General features: G+C 51.1%; 2 protein-coding genes across 4 annotated transcripts in view; one reads left to right on the top strand and one right to left on the bottom strand.

The window, feature by feature from the left end:
• Positions 1–27,875, top strand: part of mideasb (mitotic deacetylase associated SANT domain protein b) — a 96,774-nt gene that overhangs the window by 30,736 nt on the left and 38,163 nt on the right. For both annotated transcript variants that reach the window (XM_072487417.1, XM_072487407.1), the window contains exon 2: positions 16,600–19,697. In XM_072487417.1, coding sequence (XP_072343518.1) covers positions 16,917–19,697 — 2,781 coding nt within the window. In that variant the 5' untranslated portion in view covers positions 16,600–16,916. The remainder of the gene's footprint in view (positions 1–16,599; positions 19,698–27,875) is intronic.
• The window catches only part of ptgr2 (prostaglandin reductase 2), a 228,136-nt gene that overhangs the window by 186,273 nt on the left and 13,988 nt on the right, over positions 1–27,875 (bottom strand). The gene's annotated exons all lie outside the window — the stretch shown is intronic.

Below are 27,875 nucleotides of genomic sequence, written 5' to 3'. Positions count from 1 at the left end.
GAATTGAACCCGCGCTGCTGACCTTGTTCTGAATTACAAGTCAACTGTTTAGCCCACTGTACTAAACCAGCCCCACCTCCCGTTCTTCTTTTCGAATGGTGCCATGGGTCTCTTGCATCGACCTGAGTGGATTTCCAGAACTTTGTTTCTTTATTCCATAATCAGGTGGCACAATGGTTAGCACTGTTGCCTCACAGCACCAGGGACCCGGTTTTAATTCCTGCCTTGGGTGACTGTCTGTGTGTAGTTTGCACTTTGTCCCAGTATCGACATGGGTTTCCTCCAGGTGCTCCGGTTTCCTCCCACAGTCTAAAGATCTGCAGGTTAGGTGGATTGGTCATGCTAAATTTCCCCCTAGTGACCAAAGATGTGCAGGCTAGGTGGGGCTGCAGAGATAGGGCGTGGGCCTAGGTGGTGTGCTTTTTCGGAGGGTCGGTGCAGAGTCAGTGGGCCGAATGGCCTCCGTCTGCACTGTAGGTTGTCTGTGGGTTCTATGAATATTAATGGCGGTAATGTATTGGGTCAGAATCTGCCTTAAATCAGGGGAAGGGATAAATATAAATGAAAGGGCCATAGCATCTCGACATAGATACATAGAAGATAGGAGCAGGAGGCCTTTTGGCCCTTCCAGCCAGCTCTGCCATTTATCACAATCATGGCTGATCATCCAACTTAATAGCCTATTCCTGCTTTCTCCCCATAATCTTTGATCCCATTCTCCCCAAGTGCTATATCCAGCCGCCTCTTGAATATATTCAATGATTTACCATTGACTACTTCCTGTGGTAATGAATTCCACAGGCTCACCACTCTTTGGGTGAAGAAATGTCTCCTCATCTCTGTCCAAAATGGTTTACCCTGAATCCTCAGGCTGTGACCCCTGGTTCAGGACACACCCATCATCGGGAACATCTTCCCTGCATCTACCCTGTCTAGTCCTGTTAGAATTTTAAAGTCTCTATGAGATCCCTCCTCATTCTTCTGAACTCCAGGGAGAACAATCCTAACCTAGGCCTTCTCTCCCCATATGACAAGCCTGAAGGATGACACATTTCTGCAAAAACTCCATGTTTCCCATTTATGGATAGGAGTTTGTGTGGTTGTGAGGCCACTGTGGTTAAATAGTTTGCTGACATGCACCATTTAGGCTCACGCATGAAGAACGGGCACAGAGGGATGCTGTTAGATCCTGAAAGATGGGTGAGGAAAGTACATGGAAAAAAGTCAGAGGCAACTGAAAGTCCACATCTAGCAAAAGACTTGCTAGATGTGTTCTCTCTCTCTCTCTCTCTTTCCCCCCCACCCCCCCGCCGCTTGCTCCTCACGTTCCCACTTAAACATTCACTGAGTAAAGCAGCCCAAATGTGAGCATTAAACACTGAACAGAAGCAGTGGAATTCTACACAAGCAATTAGACTGGGGCATAAAACAAAAATCTGCCATACTAACTTGAAAGGTCTTGACTGCAACTAGCATTTAAAATGACACTGAAGCAGCAGCTAATTGTGTAAGATTCCCAGGATAGATTTCCCATGTTCTTGGTGTTTGAATCTGAAATATTGTACAGTGAGAGTGCCGGGAAATGGTTGGGATTTCTGGAATGAGTTCAGGTTTTTTTTTGGGAGGGGGTGGAGGCTTTGGCAGTCCCTCACTAATATTGTGTTCTGCACATTCGCCCTTCCGGCCCTCCTGCTGAATATAAACTGCTAGAAAGGACACCAATTGGTTTCAACTTCTGCGCATAACACTGCAGACTTTCACCTTTTGACCTGCTGACCCAACGATCTGATAAGTGCATTCATTGATGAATGTGAATGTCAAATGGCGTGACGGTTACTGATTATCCAGTGATATTGCGTCAGATATTTTGGTTTGTAATATTATGTTGGACTGTTACGATGCAGCTGGTGCAAATAGGGAGTTTACTTTCACGAGCACTATTGTTCATACTTGTCACAAATATCTTGCATTCCTCCAACTCTGACCTCTTTAGCCCCACCATTGGGGCTGTGCCTTCAGCTTTCGAGGCTTTAAGCGGTGGAATAATTTATCTTAACCCTCTCCATCTCTTTCGACCCAGCGCCCTAATATCGGCTAGTGTGGCTCAATGGCATTACCTTTCTGTGGAAAGCCTTGGGATGTTTTGCATAGGATTTACATCACAGAAACTGGCCATTCGGCCAAACTATACAATGCTAGTGTTTTTTCCTCTGCATGAGCTCCTCCGATTCTACTTCATCTCATTGTATCAGTAAATCCCCTATTCGCTTTTTCCTTTGTGTTTATTCAGCTTCCTATTAAAGGCATCATCAATATTGGAATCATCGAATCACTACAGTGCAGAAGGAGGCCATTCGGCCCATCGAGTCTGTATTGACTCTCCGAAAGAGCACTCTGCCTAGGCCCAAGGCCCCACCCTATACCCATAAACCCGACCTAACCAGAACATCCCTGGACTCTAAGGGGTAATTTAGCATGGCCAATCCACCTAACCTGCACATCGTTGGACTGTGGGAGGAAACTGGAGCATCGGGAGGAAACCCACTGGGAGAAAGTGCAAACTCCTCACAGTCACCCAAAGCCGGAATTGAACCCAGGTGCTGTGAGACAGCAGTGCTAACCACTGTGCCACCGTGCCGCCCTCAAGTGCCTCAACTCACCTCAACTACTACCTGCGGTAGCGACTTAACACTCCCTGGGTAAACCATTTTCTCACAAATTCCTGATTCAGTTACTAGAGCCCATCTTCTACTCATAGCCCCTACTTTTGATTTCCCCACTTCTACTCCATCAAACCCCTTCATACATTTTAAGAACTCTTATCAGGTCATCACTCAGTGACATTTTTTTCTCTAGAGAAAAGCACCACAATCTGTTTGTTCTTTCCTGTTTCGTATAACTCCTCAGTTCTGGCAGCATCCTCCTAAATCTTTTGTGCACGTACTCCAGTGCCTCTATCTCCTTTCTCCGGTACAAATAACATTTATTAAGCAGCCACATATTGCATGTTGTGCACTGTAGGACTATTGGTATTCTTACTCTCACCCAGTCAGCCCAGCTGACTCATTCCCAATTCACCCCATGGACGTTTGACTGTGTCTGTTTTGCAGTACTGGAGAGTCACCTACTGGTGACCTTGAAAGGGACTTGGAAATAAAAATGTGGCATTTCCAAGTAATTGTAACCTCTTGGTGATAGTGTAGGAAGATGCCCATTTGTATTGCAATCCTTCCATGGCCTCGCCCCTCTCTATCTCTGTCACGGACTCCAGTTCTGAGAACCCTGCTCTCTCAAATCCGGCTTCTTATACGTCCCTATTGCCTCATTTTTGGTGGCTATGCCTTTAACCACCTAGGCTTTAAGCTCTGGAATTCCATCCCTAAACCTCTCCACCTCCCTATCCTCTTTTTAAGAACCATAGAATTCCTACAGTGCAGAAGGAGGCCATTCGGCCCTTCTGCACCGACCCTCTGGAAGAGCACCCCACCCAGGCCCACTCCCCCGCTCTATCCCTGTAATCCCACCTAACCTGCACACCTTTGGACTGTGGGAGGAAATCAGAGCACCCACGGACGCAGACACTGGGAGAATGTGCAAGCTCCACACAGATAAGTCACCCAAGGCTGGAATTGGAAGTCCCTGGAACTGTGAGGTAGAAGAAGCTCATTGAAAATTATTATTTTGACCAAACATTTGGTTAAATATCCTAATATTCGTTTCTTTGGTTCAATATCAAATGCTGCGCGATAACTCTCATGTCAAGTGCCTTGATAAGTCTGATAAGATAATGGTGTCATATGAATGCAAGTTGTCTATTTTTGCTGGCCTATTCCCTTCCTCGCCCACTGCAAGGTATCTCCCTGTCTCCTCCAGGTTCCAGAAGTACCAACTCCTCTCTGGTGTCCGTGAGCATAGGCAGTGAGTGTAGGTGAGGTACCCTCAATAACGACGCTTAGAGTATAAACAGTAAAGAAGGCTTTAATAAACTAAGAACTAGGCTAGAGCCGAGACATGTGCTAACTGCTGCACTGTCCACAAGGCGGCCCCTTATATACGGCTCACAGATGGGCGGAGCCAGAGGCTGAGTTCCCCAGGGTTCCAAGCCCGGTCTTAAAGGGGATATCACCTTACATGATGACAAGGGTACAGTGTTACAGTAACCGTTCATCACATTCACCCCCTGTTTAAAAAAAGAGTCCGGCGGGGGTGAAATGCCATCATAGGTCCATCCATCTCGGTGGCCGGATCGGCCTCATCGACCTCCTCAGTTCGGGCGGTGGTGCGGCGGACATGGATGTCCTGGTTGAGGGTACATCCGGGAGCACGGCGGTTGGAGCTTCGGTCCGGGTCGGGGCAGGGGAACAGGACGCAGGGAGAATAAACGGGGCTGGGGGTAGCGGTGCCAGCACCGGCGGGGTGTGTAAAGGGGGGCTGCGCGGTAGGTGCTCACCAATGGGGGGTGGGGCCGGGAGGGGGTTTGTTGTAGGGGGGCTGGGTCCTGCAGGGGAGCGGCGCGGGAAGGGGCGTCTAGTGGGGGATCCAGTGGGTGCCAGATCCCGGAGGGAAACCGTATCTTGCCTGCCGCCGGGGTACTCAACGTAGGCGTAACTGGGGTTGACGTGGAGTTAATCGGACATTTACGACTAGGGGGTTCATTTTATGGCTCCTCGCGTGCCTCTGGAGAAGAACAGGTCCCGGAGCCGTCAGCCAAGGTGGAAGCGAGACCCCGGAGGTAGACTTCCTGGGGAAGACGAACAATCGGTTATGCGGGGTCTCATTCGTGGCCGTCCAGAGGAGCGACCTAATGGAGTGTAGGGCATCGGGTAGGACTTCCTGCCAGCGGGTAGTTGGGAGACTTCTTGACCGTAGGGCCAGAAGGACAGCCTTCCGCACTGTCGCGTTCTCCCTCTCCACCTGCCCATTTCCCCGCGGGTTATAACTGGTCGTTCTGCTCGAGGCGATGCCTTTGCTAAGCAGATACTGACACAGTTCATCGCTCATGAACGATATACCCTGGTCACTGTGGATATAAGCTGGGAAACCGAACAGAGTGAAGATGCTGTGCTGTGCAATGCCTTAATCACGGTGGCGGAGTCATGTCGGGGCAGGGAATGGCGAATGGGAAACGGGAGAACTCACCGATAACGGTGAGGAAATAGGCATTGCGATTGGTGGACGGGAGGGGCCCCTCGAAGTCCACGCTCAGTCGCTCAAAGGGCCCCGAGTCCTTCACGAGCCAAATCTTGTCTGGCCGGTAGAAGTGCGGTTTGCACTCCGCACAGATCTGGCAGGCCCTGATCATGGCCTTGACCTCCTTGGTTGAGTAAGGTAGGTTGCGGGACTTGATAAAATGGACGAGCCGGGTAACCCCTGGGTGGCAGAGGTCATTGTGGATGGCTTGCAGGCGGTCGTCCTGCGTGTTGGCGCATGTACCGCGGGACAGGGCATTTGGGGGCTCGTTGAGCTCCCCTGGATGATACTTTTTTTTTTTTTATAAATGTTTTATTGAAAATTTTTTCCCAAACAACAATTTTTCCCCTCTTACAAAGCAAACGCAACAATAACAATACAGAAATTTTAAACAATACACAAGTAACAAAACCCCTTTATCTTTGACCTAAACTAAACCCCCCCTCCCCCCCCCCCCCCTCCCCCTGGGTTGCTGCTGCTGGTCATCTGTCTTCCCTCTAACGTTCCCCTAGGTAGTCGAGAAATGGCTGCCACCGCCTGGTGAACCCTTGAGCCGATCCTCTCAGGGCAAACTTTATCTGCTCCAGTTTAATGAACCCCGCCATATCATTTACCCAGGCCTCCAGTCCGGGGGGTTTCGCCTCCTTCCACATGAGCAGGATCCTGCGCCGGGCTACTAGGGACGCAAAGGCCACAACGTCGGCCTCTTTCGCCTCCTGCACTCCCGACTCTTCCGCAACTCCAAATAGAGCTAACCCCCAGCCTGGTTTGACCCGGGCCCTCACCACCCGCGAAATCACTCCCGTCACTCCCTTCCAATACCCTTCCAGTGCCGGGCATGCCCAAAACATATGTGTGTGGTTTGCCGGGCTCCCGCCACACCTCCCACATTTGTCCTCCACTCCAAAGAACCTGCTCAATCTTGCTCCCGTTATGTGTGCTCTATGTAGCACCTTAAATTGAATCAGGCTAAGCCTGGCGCATGAGGAAGAGGAATTTACCCTGCTTAGGGCATCAGCCCACATACCCTCCTCTATCTCCTCCCCTAGTTCTTCTTCCCACTTTCCTTTTAGTTCGCCCACCGACTCCTCCCCCTCTTCCCTCATCTCTCGGTAAATCTCTGACACCTTGCCCTCTCCGACCCACACCCCTGAAAGCACCCTGTCCTGTATCCCCTGTGTCGGGAGCAATGGAAATTCCCTCACCTGTTGTCTAGTAAATGCCCTCACCTGCATATATCTCAAGAAATTTCCCCGGGGCAACTTATACTTTTCCTCCAATGCTCCCAAGCTCGCAAAAGTCCCATCTATAAATAAATCTCCCACCCTCCTAATTCCCAACTGGAACCAGCTCTGAAATCCTCCATCCATTCTTCCTGGGGCGAACCTATGGTTGTTCCTGATTGGGGACCCCACCAGGGCTCCCCGCACCCCTCTCTGTCGCCTCCACTGTCCCCAGATATTCAATGTTGCCGCCACCACCGGGTTCGTGGTAAACTTTTTAGGTGAGATCGGTAGCGGCGCCGTCACCAGCGCCTCTAAACTCGTCCCTTTACAGGACTTTCTCTCCAGTCTTTCCCACGCCGCTCCCTCACCCTCCATCATCCATTTACGTATCATTGCCACATTGGCGGCCCAATAGTAATCGCCCAAGTTCGGTAGTGCCAATCCTCCTCTGTCCCTACTACGCTGAAGGAACCCCCTCCTTACTCTCGGAACTTTCCCTGCCCACACGAAGCTCGTGATGCTCCTGTCTATTTTATTAAAAAAGGTCTTGGTGATTAGTATAGGGAGACATTGAAATACAAATAAGAACCTCGGGAGGACCATCATCTTAATTGCTTGCACCCTGCCCGCCAGCGATAGAGGCTGCATGTCCCACCTCTTGAAGTCCTCCTCCATTTGTTCTACCAACCGTGTCAGATTAAGTCTGTGCAAGGTTCCCCAGCTCCTAGCGATCTGAATCCCCAGGTATCGGAAGTTTCTTTCCACTTTCCTTAGAGGCAAGCCTTCTATCTCTCTACTCTGGTCCCCTGGATGTATCACAAATAATTCACTCTTCCCCATGTTTAGCCTATACCCCGAGAAATCCCCGAACCCCCTCAAAATTCGCATAACCTCTATCATTCCCCCCGCTGGGTCCGACACGTATAACAATAGGTCATCCGCATATAACGAGACTCGGTGTTCTTCTCCCCCTCTAATCACCCCTCTCCATTTCCTGGAGTCTCTCAACGCCATGGCCAGAGGTTCAATTGCCAACGCGAACAACAATGGAGACAGCGGGCATCCCTGTCTTGTTCCCCTATATAGTCGGAAATACTCCGATCTATGTCGACCTGTAACTACGCTTGCCGTTGGAGCCCCATAAAGAAGTCTAACCCAGCTAATAAACCCGTTCCCAAACCCAAACCTCCTTAACACTTCCCATAAATACTCCCACTCCACCCTATCAAATGCCTTCTCTGCGTCCATTGCCGCCACTATCTCTGCCTCCCCCTCCACTGGGGGCATCATTATCACCCCTAATAGTCGTCGCACGTTAACATTCAGTTGTCTCCCTTTTACGAACCCTGTCTGGTCTTCGTGCACCACCCCCGGGACACAGTCCTCTATCCTCGATGCCAGTACCTTTGCCAACAATTTGGCGTCCACGTTCAACAATGAAATGGGTCTATAGGACCCGCACTGCAACGGATCTTTATCCCTCTTCAAAATTAACGATATCGTCGCCTCCGACATCGTCGGGGGTAGAGTCCCCCCTTTCCTGGCCTCATTGAACGTCCTCACCATCAACGGGGCCAACAAGTCCACATATTTTCTGTAATACTCCACCGGGAACCCGTCTGGTCCTGGGGCCTTCCCTGCTTGCATGCTTCCCAGTCCCTTAATAACCTCGTCCACCCCAATCGGTGCCCCCAGGCCTACCACCCCCCGCTCCTCCACTTTCGGGAACCTCAATTGGTCCAGGAACTGCCGCATCCCCTCCTCTCCCTCTGGGGGTTGAGACCTATACAGTTCCTCATAGAAGGTCTTGAACACCTCATTTATCTTTCCTGCCCTTCGCACCGTGTCTCCCCTTTCGTCTCTAATTCCTCCTATTTCCCTCGCTGCTGCCCTCTTTCGCAATTGATGAGCCAACAGGCGACTCGCCTTTTCCCCATATTCATACCTCCTCCCCTGTGCCTTCCTCCACAGTACCTCCGCCTTTCTGGTGGTCAGAAGGTCAAATTCCGTCTGGAGTCGTCTCCTCTCCCTGTACAATTCCTCCTCCGGGGTCTCTGCAAATTCCCTATCCACCCTTAAAATCTCCCCCAGTAATCTTTCCCTTTCCTTGGCCTCTGTTTTCCTTTTGTGGGCCCCAATGGAGATCAGCTCTCCTCTGACCACCGCTTTTAGTGCTTCCCATACCACTCCCACAGGGACCTCGCCGTCGTCATTGACCTCCAGGTATCTCTCAATACACCCCCGCACTCTTGCACACACTCCCTCATTCGCCATCAGTCCCACATCTAATCGCCAGAGTGTTCTCTGCTCCCTTTCCTCTCCTAATTCCAGGTCCACCCAATGTGGGGCATGATCTGAAACCGCTATGGCTGAGTACTCCGCTTCTTCCACCCTAGAGATCAACGACCTTCCCAAAACAAAAAAATCTATCCGGGAGTACACTTTATGGACATGGGAGAAGAAGGAATACTCCCTAGCCCTAGGTCTAAGAAATCGCCATGGATCCACTCCCCCCATTTGGTCCATAAACCCCTTAAGTACCTTGGCCGCTGCCGGCCTTCTTCCGGTCCTTGAGCTGGATCTATCTAGCCCCGGGTCCAGCACCGTATTAAAGTCCCCTCCTAAAATCAAGTTTCCTACCTCCAGGTCCGGTATACGCCCCAGCATCCGTCTCATAAATCCCGCATCGTCCCAGTTTGGGGCATACACGTTAACCAACACGACCTCCATTCCCTCCAGCCTGCCACTCACCATTACATATCTACCTCCGCTATCTGCTACGATGTTCTTTGCTTCAAATGCGACCTGTTTCCCCACCAAAATGGCCACCCCTCTATTCTTTGCGTCCAGTCCTGAGTGGAACACCTGTCCCACCCATCCTTTCCTTAGCCTAACTTGGTCCGCCACCTTTAGGTGCGTCTCTTGGAGCATAACCACGTCTGCCCTTAGTCCTTTCAAATGCGCGAGCACTCGGGCCCTTTTTATCGGTCCGTTCAGGCCTCTCACGTTCCACGTGATCAGCCTCACTAGGGGGCTACCTGCCCCCCTCCCGTGTCGACTAGCCATTACCTTCTCTAGGCCAGTCCCATATCCCGCCTCCACGCTCCCGCTCGCTCCCCCAGCGTCGCACACCATCCCCGCCCACCCACTCTTTAGCCATTTCCTTTTGGATTTCCGCAGCAGCAACCCAGTTGTCCCCCCCCCCCTTCTCCCTCCCTCCTCCCCTCCCCGCTAGATCTCTTTCTAGCTTGATTGCTCCCCCCATATTACTTCCGTAAGTCAGCTGACTTCAACTGACCCCGGCTACTCCTGCTCACTCCTCGACCCCCCCCATGTGGGGAACTCCCATCCGCCTTGCGCCTGTCTTCCCGCCTTATTCTTTCTGGTGCGGGAACATCCCTTTACCTGACCCGCCTCTTATGGCGCAGCTCCCTTTCCCCTCCCCCTCCCCTTCCCCATTCTCCAACTATGTCCCGTCTTTCCCCCCTCACCGGCGCCCACATTTCCCCAATGTCTCCCCCCTTCCCTGTTTACTTCTCAATTAACTTCCACCGTAACATTAACAATAACATTTCCTGCAGCATCAGTCCCTCAGTTCCGATCCAATTTCTCTTCTTTGATGAAGGTCCATGCTTCCTCCGCCGTCTCGAAATAATGGTGTCTCTCCTGATACGTGACCCATAGTCTTGCCGGCTGCAGCATCCCGAACTTCACCTTCCTTTTATGCAACACCTCTTTGGCTCGGTTGAAGCTCGCCCTCCTTCTCGCCACCTCCGCACTCCAATCCTGGTATACCCGTACCACTGCATTCTCCCATCTGCTACTCCGCACCTTTTTAGCCCATCTCAGGACCTCTTCTCTATCCTTAAGGCGGTAAAATCGCACGATTATCGCCCTGGGTGGTTCTCCCGCTTTTGGTCTTCTCGCCGGAATCCGATTTGCCCACTCCACCTCCAAGGGGCCCGTAGGGGCCTCAGCACCCATCAGTGAGCTCAGCATCGTACTTGCGTACGCTCCACAGTCCACTCCTTCCACACCCTCAGGGAGACCCAGTATCCGAAGGTTCTTCCTTCGCGCTCCATTTTCTAGGGCTTCGATCCTTTCAGTACACTTTTTATGAAGTGCCTCGTGCGTCTGTGTCTTAACCGCCAGGCCCAGGATCTCGTCCTCAATATCTGTCACCTTCTGCTCCACCACACGGAGCTCTGTCTCCTGGGTCTTTAATGTCTCCTTGAGCCCCTCAATTGCCTGTAGCAACGGGGTCAGCACCTCCCTCTTCAGCAGCTCCACGCACCGTCTCACAATTTCATGCTCAGGCCCCCATGTCGCCTGCGCTTTCTCCGCCGCCATCTTGTACTTCTCTCTTTCTGACCCTTTGGTCGACGATTCCTCGCGCTGCAGCCGCCGCCGCCGGTTTTTTCCTCCTTCGTTTGGGGGGGACTCCCTTCTCACACGCCCCACACCGGGTTGCGTCGTCGAAAAATTCCCCGTTGAGGCTCTTAAAAGAGCCCGAAGGTCCGTCGGAGCTGGAGCCGCCGAAGCGTGCGGCTAGCTAGGCATCACCGCAACCGGAAGTCCCTTCAGTGGCCTTGATGAGGTCTTTTCACAGTTGTTCCCTCTGCTGCTAGAATTCACCTTTGATACAGGCCCTCAGGTCAGCTTGCAGCTTTAAGCTTGCCCTTCCCCCGCCTGCATGCTGGAAGAGGCCCTGTTTATCCTGTAGTTGCAGCCAAATCTTTCACTGTTTCTGCGTGTGTCTGGCAACCAAGAGACATACCCTTCCTGGGGGACACTGTCGGGGGAATATTGCCGCCTTCTTCTCACACCGGGAAATGTCAAACAAATGCCGTGGGGGCCCTGTAAAAGAGCCCAAAAGTCCGTTCCAAGCAGGAGCTGCCGAATATGCGACCTAGCTCTGCATAGCCGCACCCGGAACCCCCTGGATGATACTTGATATCGTACGTGTAGGTGGAGAGTTCGATCCTTCACCTCAAAATGTTATAATTTTTTATTTTGCCCTGTTGCGTGTTATCGAACATATAGGCGACTGACCGTCGGTCGGTGACGAGGGTGAACCTCTTACCGGCTAGGTAGTGTCTCCAGCGCCGCACAGCCTCCACAATGGCTTGTGCCTCCTTCTCGACCGCAGAGTGTCGAACCTCGGAGGCGGTGAGGGTCTGGAAGAAGAACGCTACTGGTCTGCCTGCCTGATTGAGGTTAGCAGCCAGGGCGATGTCTGATGCATTGCTCTCTACCTGGAAGGGGATAGTTTCGTCCACCGCGCACATAGCGGCCTTGACGATATCGGCCTTGATGCGGTTGAAGGCAAATTGAGCCTCAGCCGAGAGGGGAAAAGTGGTGGTCTTTATGAGTGGGCGGGCTTTGTCCGCATACTTGGGGACCCACTGGGCGTAGTAGGAGAAGAGCCCCAAGCACCGTTTGAGGGCCTTGAGGCTGCGGGGGAGGGGGAGTTCCTTAATGGGGCGCATGCGGTTGGGTTCGGGACCTAGAACCCAGTCTTCCACGACATAGCCGAGGATGGCTAGCCGGGTTGTGTGGAAAATGCATTTTCCCTCATTATAGGTCAGGTTAAGGGCTCGGGCGGTCTGGAGGAACTTTTCGAGGTTTGCGTTATGGTCCTGCTGGTCATGGACAATGTCACCATCTGCGGCCAAGTACGGGTATGTAGCCCGCAAACCGTACTGGTCCACCATTTGATCCATTGCCCTTTGAAAGATGGAGACAATGTGATGAATGGTTACTGTAACACTGTGCCCTTGTCATCATGTAAGGTGATGTCCCCTTTAAGACCGGGCTTGGAACCCTGGGGAATTCCGCCTCCAGCTCCGCCCATCTGTGAGCCGTATATAAGGGGCCGCCTTGTGGGCAGTGCAGCAGTTAGCACACGTCGTGGCTCTAGTCTAGTTCTTAGTTTATTAAAGCCGAAGAGTAGGGCATCTCTTGACCAATATTTATCTTTTAAACCATACATGAAACAAAATATCAAGCCGTTGATCTCATTGCTGTTTGTGGGAGCTTGCTGTGCTTAAATGAGCTGCCACATTTCCTGCATAACAACAATGTCTCCACTTCAGATTATTTTCATTGGCTGCGAAAGCACTTTGGGATGTCCGGAGTATGTGAAAGGTGCTATTTAAATGCAAGTATTTATTTTCAACAAACTTTATGCACGATATCTTTCCACGCTGTAACCAAAAACGATGATTCGATAGTGACTGGAGATTGTTTTCTCTAGCTGTCAGGGGATTTTTGGGGGTGGCGGGTGTTGGAAGTGGGTGGGACTGACTGAAGAAACTCTTCACAACACTGTGAACATAACGCTTTGGGTGTGTTTTGCATTGAATTAAGTAAAATTGATAACACATTGAGCTTTTTTCTCTCCCCAGTGATTGCCAAATGGTGAGAAATGACGGTTATCTGTAGAGTGGATGAAGAGACCGATGGGTTTTATAAGTTGCCATGACTATAGGTCATGGTTCACAGGAAGTCAAAATCCCATTTGAAGTTTTTCTCCTTGCTTGATCAGTCTGGCGGAAATATGGATTTCTGGGTGAATTAGTGTCAAATTCTGGAATTGTTTGCGGAATGGCTTGTGTTTGAGGGGGGGGTGGGGAAGAATGGTAGGCTTTCCAAGATGACTTATTTTTTAATGTATTATATTACAAATATGTATCAAAACAGGCTACAGTAAATAAACACCCCGGGAAACATACTTCCCAGGAATCAACTATACAGTCTGTACAGATTTTCTCCCAGCACCCCCCCCCTTTGCGGCGAACAGCTCCTCAAACACGGTCACAAACAACCCCCACTTCTTCTCTCCAATCCCCCTGCCAAGTCCCTTAACTCATACTTTATCTTCTCCAACCACAGGAAGTCGTACAGGTCACCAAACCAAGCCGCTACCCCCGATGTTGATGCCGACCGCCACTCCAGTAAAATTCACCGCCGTGGAATCAGAGAGGCGGATGGCACGACATCGGCCTTCCTTCTCTCCATGAGCTCCGGCTTCTCTGAAACCCCAAATATCGCCACCAAAGGTCCACCTCCTCCTCCTGGCTAAGACCGCAAACACTCCTGCCCAGAATCTTCCCAATTTTTCACAACCCCAAAACATGTGCGCGTCATTCGCTGGCCCCTGCTGGTTTTCCAAGATGACTTGGCTAAAATGGACCACGTGACTTTTTTTCACCTCATGATATTGGCTCTTTAACAGGAATATCGACGAGCTGGTGGTAATGTTCATGTTTCCCCAAGGGCCCGTCTATAATCATCCTTTTCATAAGAGGTCGCACAAAAGAATATTGTGTACAAAATTAATCAGAAGAATGTGTGTGAAGCATGTTACTTGTCAAAACTGTTGTTTGTATGCTGGTGAAAATATTGGCAGTGACAGGACAGTGCTTGTTTTGGGTATGGGTTACAGATTGATAGGTCTGAAGAAATCTTTGCAGTCATAGGTTAACTGCAAGTCATTATTGACTCCGAACTATTTACAAGTGTACAGTAAATGGTAGAAGCTAGGAGCTATCCCCATGCTTGCTGTTACACACTGCTCTGTCCAACACTCAGCTGACCCTAGGTGTGGATCATGTGTTCTCTTATATCAGTGTGGGCGGTACTGTACTCAGTCCCACATTAACCCTAATATGTACCAGATCCTTGTAACCCCCTATATTTGCCAGATCCTTGTACAACAGTGCTGACAATATGTAAAATAGCTATGGCTTAGTGGGTAGCACTGTCATCTTAGAATCACAAGGTTGTGGGTTCAAGTTCCACTCCAGGCCTAGTACAAAAATCTAGGCTGACGCTCCAGTGCAGTTCTGAAGGAATGCTGGGCTGTCGGAAGTCCTGGACATTAAACTGTGGATCTGCCTGGTAGAAAAGGCCACAGTGCTACATGTGGTAGCTTGCTCTGTGACTGTGTTCCCTACATTACCACAGTAACTGCACTTTATAAGTGCTTCATTGGCTGAAGAGCACTTTGGGATGTCCAGAGGTTGCGAAAGACACTGAACACAAATCTTTCTTTAAAAGCCGCTAAATGTGAGTACAGCCTCCACCTATTCCCGAGCCAGACACTACCATCACACTGCACCTATCTTTATCTGCACTTCAGAAAAGGAAAGATTAATTTCTGTTGTGGCTTTCCCGATCTTGGGACGTCCTATGGCATTTTGCAGCCAGTGAAGAACCTTTTGCAATTGTCACCATTGTATTGTCAGAAAGGGGACAGAGATTTTGTGTGGAGCAAGTTCCCAAAACGTCAATTTTTTTTCTCTTAATTTTAGAGTACCCAATTATTTATTTTTTTCCAATTAAGGGACAATTTAGCATGGCCAATACCTGCACATCTTTGGGTCGTGGGGGTGAAACCCACGCAGACACGGGGAGAATGTGCAAACTCCACACGGACAGTGACCCAGGGCCAGGATTCGAACCTGGGACCTCAGCACCGCAGTCCCAGTGCTAACCACTGCGCCACATGCCGCCCTCCCAAAACATCGAAGTTAAAACGTACGTCAAGATGACCTGTTTTGCAGTAACATTTGATCTGAGTGAAGGCATGTTAATCACCGGTCTCTGGGCCAACAAAGAAAAGTACAGCACAGGAACAGACCCTTCGGCCCTCCAAGTAGAGTTACTGTTTTTGTAGGGATAATGAACATCACCATCTGCTTTTGTTCATAGGATCCAAGCTCAATGGTTAAACTGAAACTGAGAGACCAAGCTCGGGCTTTGTGACTTGTTCAGTCTCCCAGCTCCCCTCCCATGCCAGCCAGTGTCCCAGCTATCCCCTATTTCTATGTATTATTAATACCCATCAGCTATTTCTTTTAACTGTAATAATATAATTAACTGCAATAATATACTTGACATTAACAGACCATAACAATGTAATTGAGATCAGCCATGGTCTCCGCTATTGAATGGCGTAGCAGGCTCGAGGGACCGAGTGGCCTACTCCTGCTCCTAATTTGTTATGTTTGTATGTAATTGATGACATTAACATGCTTAATACTGAAATGAGGGAGTGCAATCTTTACATGAATTTCTAGGTGCAGTTTTCTGGTAAATATTGCAGTGTTTTTCAGCAGTGAATTGGACCTCTACATTGCACTGTAAACCAAGAGTTAAACTTGCACACACTATGAACTGGGGTTAAGCTCTACACTGCATGTACTTGTGACCAAGGGTTGTTTTCCACTACGTCCACTATTAGCCAAGGGTTAAATTGCAGATATTGTTAATTAACTGCTAAGAGTTGGTTGGTTGACTAACCAAGTGGAGGTCAACAGCCAGAAGACACGAATCCCTGCTCTCATGACCAGCCCCCTCCCCTTACTTCCCACGGAGTGGAATTGTGCTTTGTCATGTGAGGAAAAGCGAGTGACAAGTCTGAGTAGGATTCAAACCTGGGATCCCAAATCGTGACTGAAGAGTTGCAGCTACACTGACTCCTTTTGTGCCGCAGTTTTATTTTACTAAGTACACTGCAAAATCTTTTAACTTTGGAAGTGTGCATGTGCGTTAGTTTTGATGTTTTTGGACTACTTTTTAAGATATTACAGCAGCACTGTGGCATGGTGAAACATTCCAGAGTACATGCAGTGACAGGCCAGAGCAATCACACAAGCAACACTAGCTTCTCCAAAATCTTTTTCCATCTGCTGGCTGAATGAGCATGTTGGGAGGATCTGGCAGCAGTTGTTGTTTTGCCTCTCGACGGGTGGAACTTTTTTTTTCAGCGAGGCTCCGATCTCCCGAGACTGACTTAACTGCATGCGCTGGCTGAGAGTGAACATGCCAAGAGGGGAGACTTAAAACCACAGGACCATTGTCTTCTCTTAGCCGAGTGAACCTTTTGCAACCCCCCGGGCAGCAATTGGGTGCACTGCTGGCAGCAACAGAAGGGAGATTTGAATGTGTGAAACTATAAACACGCAAGTCATGGTGCTTATGATCTGGAAAGATTTTGCAAGAGCACAGTTCTTGTATGTTTATGACACCGATAGCTTTGCACAGTTGGTGGAACCGTGCCTTTGTGCAGTCACAGTCAATATTTGTCGTGGTTAAGGTATCCCTCTTCCTTCAGAGAGAGCAGGATGAAACATGATGATTTATTCTTGCTAATATTTAACCTTTATTATACTTCCAGGTCAACAGAATTGCTCTGGACTTCTGCGCGTGAAAAGCAACTGTGAAAACTACCTGCTTGGCCATCAGTCATCAGCACGGTTCAATTTGGCGGTGTGCTCATTTGATACATTGGTGGAGAGCAAGTATCCATGATTAATTTCCAGCTTTCTGACTCACTCCCTTTAAAACAGAGACTCTGAGATTCTCACCCGAAACAACTTTTCAAAAGTGAAAGGCGGGCGGAGTGGGAGGGTGGAGGGGTGGGGGCAGGTAGTGGTGGACAATAAACCACAAAGAGCCAGGACGGCAATTACTCGCCTCGATGCTGCTGTAAGCATGAACGTCCAGGCTCCGGGCAAAAGCTCAGCCAAGCGAAAAGGCAAGCAGATCTCGTTCTTTGGTGAGAACACTGGCATTATTCAATCAAGTCCACCTCTCCAAAGGAAGAACGGAATGATCCGTAGTGAAGCAGAGGTCTCGGGCGGCCTGGTCAACACGCAGCCGCCCATGGTACTTGAGGCCCCTGCAAGGGTCGGGCAATGCCAGTCTGTCGCCTCTGATTTGGGAATAAATCGAGGGAGTGGTGCAGCCACAGAGAACACCATGCCCCCAAACTGGGCTGCCTCTGTTCTGATTGACCATCTACCTACAAAGGGGAGCCTAAACTGGAAACCACCCTGCTCTTGGACTCAAAACGTTGCCCCATTCTGTGGCAGCATTGGGAGCATCCTCAATTCTAATACCCCAAGCCCCTTCTCACACATGATCACGAAGCAAGGGGCTACGAACCAGCTGCAGAAACAGCAACTCCAGCAGACACAACTGCAGCATCATCATCAACAGCAGAAACCACCACAGCATCAACACCACCAACAGCAGATCCAGCCTCCGCACCAACAGCAGATCGAGCCATCCCACCAACAGCAGATCGAGCCATCCCACCAACAGCAGATCGAGCCTCCGCACCAACAGCAGATCCAGCCTCCGCACCAACAGCAGATCCAGCCTCCGCACCAACAGCAGATCCAGCCTCCGCACCAACAGCAGATCCAGCCTCCGCACCAACAGCAGATCGAGCCATCCCACCAACAGCAGATCCAGCCTCCGCACCAACAGCAGATCCAGCCTCCGCACCAACAGCAGATCCAGCCTCCGCACCAACAGCAGATCGAGCCTCCACACCAACAGCAGATCCAGCCATCCCACCAACAGCAGATCCAGCCATCCCACCAACAGCAGATCCAGCCTCCGCACCAACAGCAGATCCAGCCTCCGCACCAACAGCAGATCCAGCCTCCGCACCAACAGCAGATCGAGCCTCCACACCAACAGCAGATCCAGCCATCCCACCAACAGCAGATCGAGCCTCCTCACCAACAGCAGATCCAGCCTCCCCACCAACAGCAGATCCAGCCATCCCACCAACAGCAGATCCAGCCTCCGCACCAACAGCAGATCCAGCCTCCGCACCAACAGCAGATCCAGCCTCCGCACCAACAGCAGATCCAGCCTCCGCACCAACAGCAGATCCAGCCTCCGCACCAACAGCAGATCCAGCCTCCCCACCAACAGCAGATCCAGCCTCCCCACCAACAGCAGATCCAGCCTCCCCACCAACAGCAGATCCAGCCTCCGCACCAACAGCAGATCCAGCCTCCCCACCAACAGCAGATCCAGCCTCCCCACCAACAGCAGATCCAGCCTCCCCACCAACAGCAGATCCAGCCATCCCACCAACAGCAGATCCAGCCTCCGCACCAACAGCAGATCCAGCCTCCGCACCAACAGCAGATCCAGCCATCCCACCAACAGCAGATCGAGCCTCCGCATCAACAGCAGATCCAGCCTCCCCACCAACAGCAGATCCAGCCTCCGCACCAACAGCAGATCCAGCCTCCGCACCAACAGCAGATCCAGCCTCCGCACCAACAGCAGATCCAGCCTCCGCACCAACAGCAGATCCAGCCTCCGCACCAACAGCAGATCCAGCCATCCCACCAACAGCAGATCGAGCCTCCGCATCAACAGCAGATCCAGCCTCCCCACCAACAGCAGATCCAGCCTCCGCACCAACAGCAGATCCAGCCTCCGCACCAACAGCAGATCCAGCCTCCGCACCAACAGCAGATCCAGCCTCCGCATCAACAGCAGAACCAACCACAATATCAAGCTCAACAGCAGAATCAGCTACATCGTCAACTCCAGCAGCATCAGCTTCAACACCAACAGGCCCAACTGCTGCATCAACACCAACATCAGCAACAAAGTAATGAAGCTTTGCCTCAACATCAGTTCTTCCAGTATTCATTCAGCCAGAGTCAGAAGCAAGAGCTGCCCCCAAAAACAGTATTAAACGTGTTCCATCAACCTCACCAGCCATCACTCCTTCCTCTTTACAGTCATCAGGCACAAAATATGTGCCAACAACACATATTCCAGCAGTTCTTCCCTCACCAGCAGCCCCCTCAGTCTCTGGGTCTCCGACGGGTTCAGGTGAGCCAGGGGTCAGATCCATCGCAACATATAGTTTCAACTGCAGCTCAGTTCCAGCAGCTTTCTGAGGCTCAGGTTCGCAAAAGCCTTCAGAAGTCCACTGTGGTGGGCCACAAACCGAAACTCCCACCACGTCAGCTGGTGACTGAGTTTCAAGTACCCTCAGCAAAACTGGCACAATACTCTTTCAAGGAACGGAAGACGAAACTCTCCCTGTTTGAGCTGCAGAGACTTGAGAATCCACCCTGCACTGCGGAGAATGCCAGGCAACACTGGCCACAAGCCTATGGGCCTGAGCTCCAGAAGCTGCTGAATGTGCCGCCGAACCATTGCGTGCAGAACCAGCTCAAACTATTTGAGGTGGATTCACTTCCGTCAAAGAGCGTGCAGGCAGATAAAGTGGATGGCTTGAGTCCGAAAGAACAGGAGAAAACCCAGCTGTCTCAGGACAGTAAAAGGACTGCTCAGGTCGCTGCCCAGGAACCAGCCTCACCGGCTGACGAGGCCGCTGCTGGCGTTGTGCACAACACGACAAGAAAAGGGAGAATTTCGAATGAAACCAATGGACTAGAGCCACAACACGTATCCACGGAGCCCCTATCCAGCAGGAACTCCTCGGCTGAGGTAAGCATTTAACTGCTGCTGAACATTCTAATCCCAACTCCACCTCTCCCAACATTTCAAAGCTGTGTAGCTCTCTCCTCCCTCCACCTTCTCCCAAAAATCCTGAAAACTCAACAACCCCTGATCACCACCTCTCCATCTATATAGGAAGAACTTGCATTTATAGAGCACCTTTCACAACCTAGTTTACACACAGTGAGATCCCACAGTAACGAGAGAATCTGTTGTAGCGATATTAGTTGAGGGTTCATTTTGGGCAGGGTACTAGGGTTAAGATCCCCTGATTTAGACACTTTCTGGACTCAACATTGAGTTAACCACTTCAGACCATCAACTTGGTCCACCATTTTAAATCTAACCCTCCCCAAGTCTGCATCTTCTTCTCTTGGTTTTGCTTTCAAACAGCGCTGACCTTTTATTCTGATATTGGCACATGTTCTTTCCTGTGGCTGCGGAGCCTAGAGTTGGAATCAGGATGAGGGGTCAGCCACTTCGGACTGAGAAGATAAATCTTCTCATTATCCCAGGGTTGTGGATTTGTGTTTATTGTCACGTGTACCGAGGTACAGTGAAAAGTATTGTTCTGCGCACAGTCCAGACAGATCATTCCATACATGAAAAACAAAGGACATACAATAGATACACAATGTAAATACATAGACATAGACATTGGATGAAGCTTACTGAGTGTAGTGCTACTCAGTAGAGAAGATGCATGGAGAGATCAGTTCAGTTCATAAGAGGGTCGTTTAGGAGTCTGATAACAGAGGGGAAGAAGCTGTTTTTGAATCTGTTAGTGCGTGTTCTCAGACTTTTGTATCTCCTGCCCGATGGAAGAAGTTGGAAGAGAGAATAACCTGAGTGGGAGGTGTCTTTGATTATGCTGCCCGCTTTCCCAAGGCAGCAGGAGGTGTAGACCGAGTCAATGGATGGACGACGGGTTCACGTGATGGACTGGGCTGTGTTCACGACTCTAGTTTCTTATGGTCTTGGGCCGAGCAGTTGTCATACCATGCTGTGATGCAGCCAAATAGGATGCTTTCTATGGTGCAATGTGGACATGCCGAATTTCCTTAGTTTCCTGAGGAAGTATAGATGCTGTTGTACTTTCTTGGTTGTAGTGTTGACGTGGGTGGACCAGGACAGATTGTAGGTGATGTGCACACCGAGGAATTTGAAGCTGTCAACCATCTCCACCTCCGCACATTGATGCAGACAGGGGTGTGTACGATACTTTGCTTCCTTAAGTCAATGACTAGCTCCTTAGTTTTGCTGACATTGAGAGAGAGATTGTTGTTATTACACCAGGCCACTAGGTTCTCTATCTCCCTCCTGTGCTCTGACTCATCGTTGTTTGAGATCCAACCCACTACGATCGTGTCATCAGCGAAATTGTAGATGGAGTTGGAGCCAAATTTTGTCTCACAGCCGTGTGTGTATAGGAAGTATAGTAGTAGGCTAAGTACGCAGCCTTGTGGGGCCCCAGTATTGAGTACTATCGTGGAGGAGATGTTGTTGTTTATCCTTACTCAAAGCAGTCTATGGGTCAGGAAGTTGAGGATCCAGTTGCAGAGGGAGAAGCCAAGTCCTACATTTTGGAGTTTTGATATTGGGCTTGGCTGGGATTATGGTGTTGAAGGCGAAGATGTAGTCAACGAATAGGAGTCTGGCGTAGGAGTCCTTGTTGTTGAGATGCTCCAGGGATGAGTGTAGGGCCAGGGAGATAGCGTCTGCTGTGGATCAGTTGTGGCAGTACGTGAATTGCAGTGCATCAAGGCGTTCTGGGAGTATGAAGTTGATGTGTCCCATGACGAACCTCTTGAAGCATTTCATAATGATAGATGACAGGGCCACCAAACTGTAGTCGTTTAGGTACGTTGCCTGGTTCTTCTTTGGCACCGCGGTGTATGATGGTGGTCGTCTTGAAGCAGGTGGGAATGTCGTAACTGAGTAGGGAGAGTTGAAGATGTCCGTGAACACACCTGCTCGAATCACGCCTAGAATGCATTGAGCTAATCGGGGAGGATGCTCAGTTGTTGACTATATTCAAGTCTGAGATTGATGGAATATCGGTAACTGAGGAGATCTTTTTAAAAAAATATATTTATTAAAGTTTTTTAACAACACAATTTTTTCCCCTTACAAACAATCACCCCCCCCCCCCCCCCCCCCGGAACAAAATAACACGAAAACGCACTGAGCAAGATATATACATGGCAAAATGGTATATTTACATAGCTTTATACACTGGCTCTCTCCCGCACGTGCCAGTTTCCCCCACCCTCCATGTTATCTCCTGCTCATCCATCCCCTCAAACAATCTCTCTCTTTCCCCCCCACCGGGTTGCTGCTGCTGCTGACCGACCTTCCTCTAACGCTCCGCGAGGTAGTCTAGGAACGGTTGCCACTGCCTGTAGAACCCCTGCGCAGACCCTCTCAAGGCAAACTTAATCCTCTCCAGCTTTATGAACCCAGCCATGTCGTTTATCCAGGCCTCCAGGCTAGGGGGCTTTGCCTCCTTCCACATTAGCAAGATCCTTCGCCGGGCTACTAGGGACGCAAAGGCCAGAATTCCGGCCTCTTTCGCCTCCTGCACTCCCGGCTCATCCACTACTCCAAATAGTGCTAGCCCCCAGCTTGGCTTGACCCGGACTTTCACCACCTGAGATATTGCTCCCACCACTCCTCTCCAGAACCCCTCGAGTGCCGGGCATGACCAAAACATATGGACATGGTTTGCCGGACTCCCTGAACACCTTCCACATCTGTCCTCTACCCCAAAGAACCTACTCGACCTCGCCCCCGTCAAGTGTGCTCTGTGGACCACCTTAAATTGTATCAGGCTGAGCCTGACACATGAGGAGGAGGGATTAACCCTACCCAGGGCATCTGCCCGCAAACCTTCCTCGATCTCCTCCCCCAGCTCCTCCTCCCATTTACCCTTCAACTCTTCTGCTAGCGCTTCCCCCTCTTCTTTCAGCTCTTGGTGTATTGCCGAAACCTTGCCCTCCCCGACCCATACGCCCAAGATCACCCTGTCTTGAATTTCTTGTGCCGGGAGCAACGGGAATTCCCTGACCTGTCGCGCCTCAAAAGTCCTCACCTGCATATATCTAAATGCATTTCCCGGGGGTAACTCTAACTTCTCCTCCAGTGTCCCTAGGCTCGCAAATGTCCCGTCAATGAACAGGTCCCCCATTCTTCTAATCCCCGCCCGATGCCAGCCCTGGAACCCCCTGTCCATCTTCCCCGGGACAAACCGGTGGTTACCCCTGATCGGGGACCACACCGAGGCTCCCACTACACCCCTGTGCCGTCTCCACTGGCCCCAGATCCTTAACGTTGCCGCCACCACCGGGCTCGTGGTATACTTTGATGGCGAGAATGGCAGCGGTGCCGTCACCAACGCCCCCAAGCTCGTTCCTTTACAGGACGCCATCTCCATCCTCTTCCATGCCGCCCCCTCTCCCTCCATAACCCACTTGCGGATCATCGACACATTTGCTGCCCAGTAGTAGCTCCCTAGGTTTGGCAGCGCCAACCCTCCTCGGTCCCTACTGCGTTCCAGGAACCCTCTCCTTACCCTCGGAGTCCTATTCGCCCACACAAACCCCATTATACTCCTACCTACTCTCTTGAAAAAGCCCTTGGTGATCACGATGGGAAGGCACTGAAACACAAACAAAAACCTCGGAAGGACCACCATTTTGACCGACTGCACTCTACCCGCCAACGAGAGCGGCAACATGTCCCATCTTTTGAAGTCCACCTCCACTTGGTCCACCAACCTCGTCAGATTCAATTTGTGTAGGGCCCCCCAACTCCTGGCTATCTGGATGCCCAGATACCGAAAACTCCCCACCGCCCTCCTCAGCGGTAGGTCCCCTATCCCTCTTTCTTGGTCCCCTGCCTGTAATACAAAGAGCTCACTCTTCCCTACATTGAGCTTATAGCCCGAGAACTCCCCAAACTCCCTTAGAGTCTGCATGACCTCCACCATCCCCTCCATTGGGTCCGCCACGTATAGCAGCAGGTCATCCGCATATAGCGACACCCGATGCTCTTCTCCCCCTTGGACCACCCCCCTCCATTTATTAGACTCCCTCAGTGATATGGCCAAGGGTTCGATCGCCAATGCAAACAACAGGGGGGACAGGGGGCACCCCTGCCTCGTTCCTCGGTACAGCCGAAAGTACTCCGACCTCCGCCGGTTCGTCACCACACTCGCCACCGGGGCGCTGTAAAGGAGCTTAACCAAGCTAATAAACCCTCCCCCGAACCCAAACCTACGCAACACCTCCCAGAGGTACTCCCACTCTACTCGGTCAAAGGCCTTTTCCGCGTCCATAGCTGCCACTATCTCCGCCTCTCCCTCCTCCAATGTCATCATTATAACGTTTAAGAGCTGCCGCACATTAGTATTTAATTGCCTGCCCTTTACGAATCCCGTCTGGTCCTCATGAATCACCCCCGGGACACAGTCCTCAATCCTCGTGGCCAGCACTTTTGCCAATAACTTAGCGTCTACATTGAGGAGCGAAATCGGCCTGTACGATCCACATTGCAGTGGGTCCTTGTCTCGCTTTAGAATCAAGGAAATTGTCGCCTCCAGCATTGTCGGGGGCAGGGTCCCCTCCTCTCTTGCCTCGTTAAAGGTCCTCACTAGTAGCGGGGCCAACAGGTTCACATACTTTCTATAGAACTCCACCAGGAACCCGTCCGGCCCCGGGGCCTTCCCCGCCTGCATGCTCCCCAAACCCTTACTCAGCTCCTCCAACCCGATTGGTGCCCCCAAACCAGCCGCCTCTTGCTCCTCCACCCTCGGGAACCTCAGTTGGTCTAGGAATCGCCTCATCCCCTCTTTCCCCCCCCTGTGGGCTGGGATATGTACAGCTCTTCATAGAAGGCCTTGAATACCTTGTTTATTTTCGTTGCACTCTGAGCCGTGGCTCCCCTTCCATCTTTGATTCCCCCTATTTCCCTCGCTGCCGTCCTCTTACGGAGCTAGTGTGCCAGCATCCGACTGGCCTTTTCCCCGTACTCATAGGTCGCCCCCTGCGCCTTCCTCCACTGTGCCTCCGCCTTCCCCGTGGTCAACAGGTCAAACTCCGTCTGGAGCCGTCGCCTTTCCCCAAGTAATCTTTCATCCGGGGCCTTTGCTTATCTCCTGTCCACTCGCAAAATCTCCCCACACTAACCTCTCCCTTTCCATGCCCTCTGTCTTCTCCCTATGAGCCCTGATGGAGATTAGCTCTCCCCTGATCCCTGCCTTCAACGCCTCCCATACCACCCCCACTCGCACCTCCCCATTGTCGTTGGCTTCCAAGTACCTTTCAATACACCCCCTCACCTTCCCACACACCACCTCATCTGCCAGCAGTCCCACGTCCAGCCGCCACAGCGGGCGTTGGTCCCTCTCCTCTCCCAGCCCCATTTCCACCCAGTGCGGGGCATGGTCTGAAACGGCTATGGCCGAATACTCCGTCCCCTCCACCTCGGGATGAGCGCCCTGCCCAGAACAAAGAAATCTATCCGGGAGTAGGCTTTGTGTACATGGGAGAAGAAAGAAAATTCCCTGGCCTGCGGTCTTGCAAACCTCCATGGGTCCACTCCCCCCATCTGATCCATAAACCCCCTGAGCACCTTGGCCGCCGCCGGCCTATTTCCCGTCCTTGATCTGGAGCGGTCCAGTGCTGGGTCCAGCACTGTATTGAAGTCCCCTCCCATTATCAGTCCTCCTACCTCCAGGTCCGGAATGTGCCCCAACATGCGCTTCATGAATCCAGCATCATCCCAGTTCGGGGCGTATACATTTACCAACACCACCCACGTCCCTTGCAACCTACCACTCACCATCACATATCTCCCGCGCTTTCCAAAGCCTGCCCCGCCCCCTCTGGCCCCCTCTGGCGCAGCTCCTGTCGCGGCCTTGTCTCTCTCCCCCAGCCCATATAACATTTCCTGCACGTGATTGACCCCCTATATACAACAACCATCCTCACATCAACCCTCAAACACCCCCCACCCTCACAAACCCTCAATTAGAGTCCAACTTTTCAGTTAGTATAAAGGTCCATGCCTCTTCGGGCATTTCGAAGTAGTGGTGTTGGCCATTATGTGTAACCCACAGTCGCGCTGGCTGCAACATTCCAAATTTCACTCCTTTCCGATGCAGCACCGCTTTGGCCCGGTTGAAACCGCTCTCCACTTAGCGACCTCCGTTCTCCAGTCCGGGTATATTCTGATCTCTGCATTGTCCCACTTGCTGCTCCGCTCCTTCTTGGCCCATTTCAGGACCCTCTCTCTGTCCGTAAACCGGTGAAATCTCACCACCATCACCCTTGGCGGCTCATTTGCCTTGGGCTTCCTCGCCAGCACCCGGTGCGCCCCTTCCAGCTCCAGCAACCTCGGGGGGGCCTCCGCGCCCATCAGCGCCCTGATCATTGTGCCCGCTTATGCTGCGGCATCGGCCCCCTCCACTCCTTCTGGGAGACCCAGGATCCTCAGATCCACGTCTTGTGTAGCGCCTCGTGCCGCTCCACTCTCACCGCCAGGCCCAAGAGCTCGTCCTCATTCTCACTCACTTTTTCCTGGATCTCCTGGATCTTCACCTCGTGGGCTTTCTGGGTTGCCCCAAGTCCTTCAATTATTGCCAACATAGGCGCCTCCATCTCCTTACGCGGCTCCTCGAAGCAGCGCTTGATGAATTCCTGCATCTCCTCTTTGTCCCCGGCCGCCGCCATTTTCCTTATTTTCCCTCTCTTCTCCCGCTGCTCCAATGCCACTTTTTTGGCCGTTCGCTGCGGGTCCGATCCATACAAGCTAGTAGGGGACCTCTCTCCTCTCTTCCTCACGGGTTGGCTGTAAAAAAAGTTCCGTTGGGGCTCTTCTAGCGAGCCCGAAGTCCGTGTTCGCGGGAGCTGCCGAATCGTGCGGCTTAGCTCCGCATAGCCGCAACCGGAAGTCGTCGTAACTGAGGAGATCTGTGAATGGATAGGGTGAATAAGTGGAGTTGAGGTAGAAGATTAGTCATAATATTGAATGGCGGAGAAAAGTCGAGGGGCTGTGTGAGCTGATCGTGCTCCTGTTAGGAATGTTGTTAACTCTCTTGCTCGTCTTTCGAATAGTGCCCAAGGATCTTTTCCATCCACCTGAGATGTGCCTCATTTTAATGCCTCATCTGAGAGATGGCACCTGTGACACTGTAGCGCTCCCTTGGTACCACACTGGGAGTGTTGTGCCGGATTACATGCTTAGATTTCTACAACCTTCTGAGTAAGGGGAGAGTGATAGTAACTGAGCCATGACTTATTGCGCCTCTCAAATTGGCTGGAGAGAGCCGTGGGAGGATTACATGTTGGATAGGGACATTAAACCTCCTTGAATAGCTCTGCATAACAGTGGGCTGATTATTGTTCTTGTGGATTGAAAGATGACCCCTGGCTGCTTACCTCAGCTGCTTACTGAGGCTTACCTCAGAACGGGTAATGGTCTGTCAAATTGGGGAACGGTGCAATGGGTTTGCTATATTGAGGATTTAGCAGTGCATCTGAAGGACTGCAATCAAAGGAAAAAGTACTGAAATTTATAAAGCGCCTTGCGTGACTTCAGGACATCCGGCAATAATTCAAAGCCTAACAGTGATCCAAACGAGTGATCAGTATAGTTAAGACCCTTCATGACCATTTCTTTGAACGGCCAGGACCAAAACCCAAATTACTTTGAGGATTAAAACATTTTTACAGGCACGTTCATTCCTGAAACACATTCCAGTGTCCCAATCTACAATCCCAGTATACAGACGGCATTCGGTCTCTTGAGCCCCTGCTAGCTATTTTTGAAAGGGTTTTGCAGTTCGTCCCACTCTTTCCCCTTCGCCCCTTATCCAATTCCCTTTTGAAAGTTATCTTTTTTTTTGTTCATGGGATGTGGGCATCGCTGGCTGGGCCAGCATATATTGCCCAGTTCTAATTGTTCTGGAGGGGACATTTAAGAGTCAACCACATTGCTGTGGCTCTGGAGTCGCATGTAGGCCAGGCCAGGTAAGGACGGCAGATTTCCTTCCCTAAAGGACATGAATGAACCAGATGGGTTTTACGACAATCAACAACGGTTGTCATGGTTATTATTAGACTTTCAATTCCAGATTTTTATTGAATTCAAATTTCACCATCTGCC

This window comes from Scyliorhinus torazame, chromosome 2, assembly GCF_047496885.1.
Source record: "Scyliorhinus torazame isolate Kashiwa2021f chromosome 2, sScyTor2.1, whole genome shotgun sequence".
In the NCBI taxonomy this organism is placed as follows: Eukaryota; Metazoa; Chordata; class Chondrichthyes; order Carcharhiniformes; family Scyliorhinidae; genus Scyliorhinus; species Scyliorhinus torazame.
Note: the sequence above shows the minus strand (reverse complement) of the source record. Positions and strands in the feature narration are given on the sequence as shown.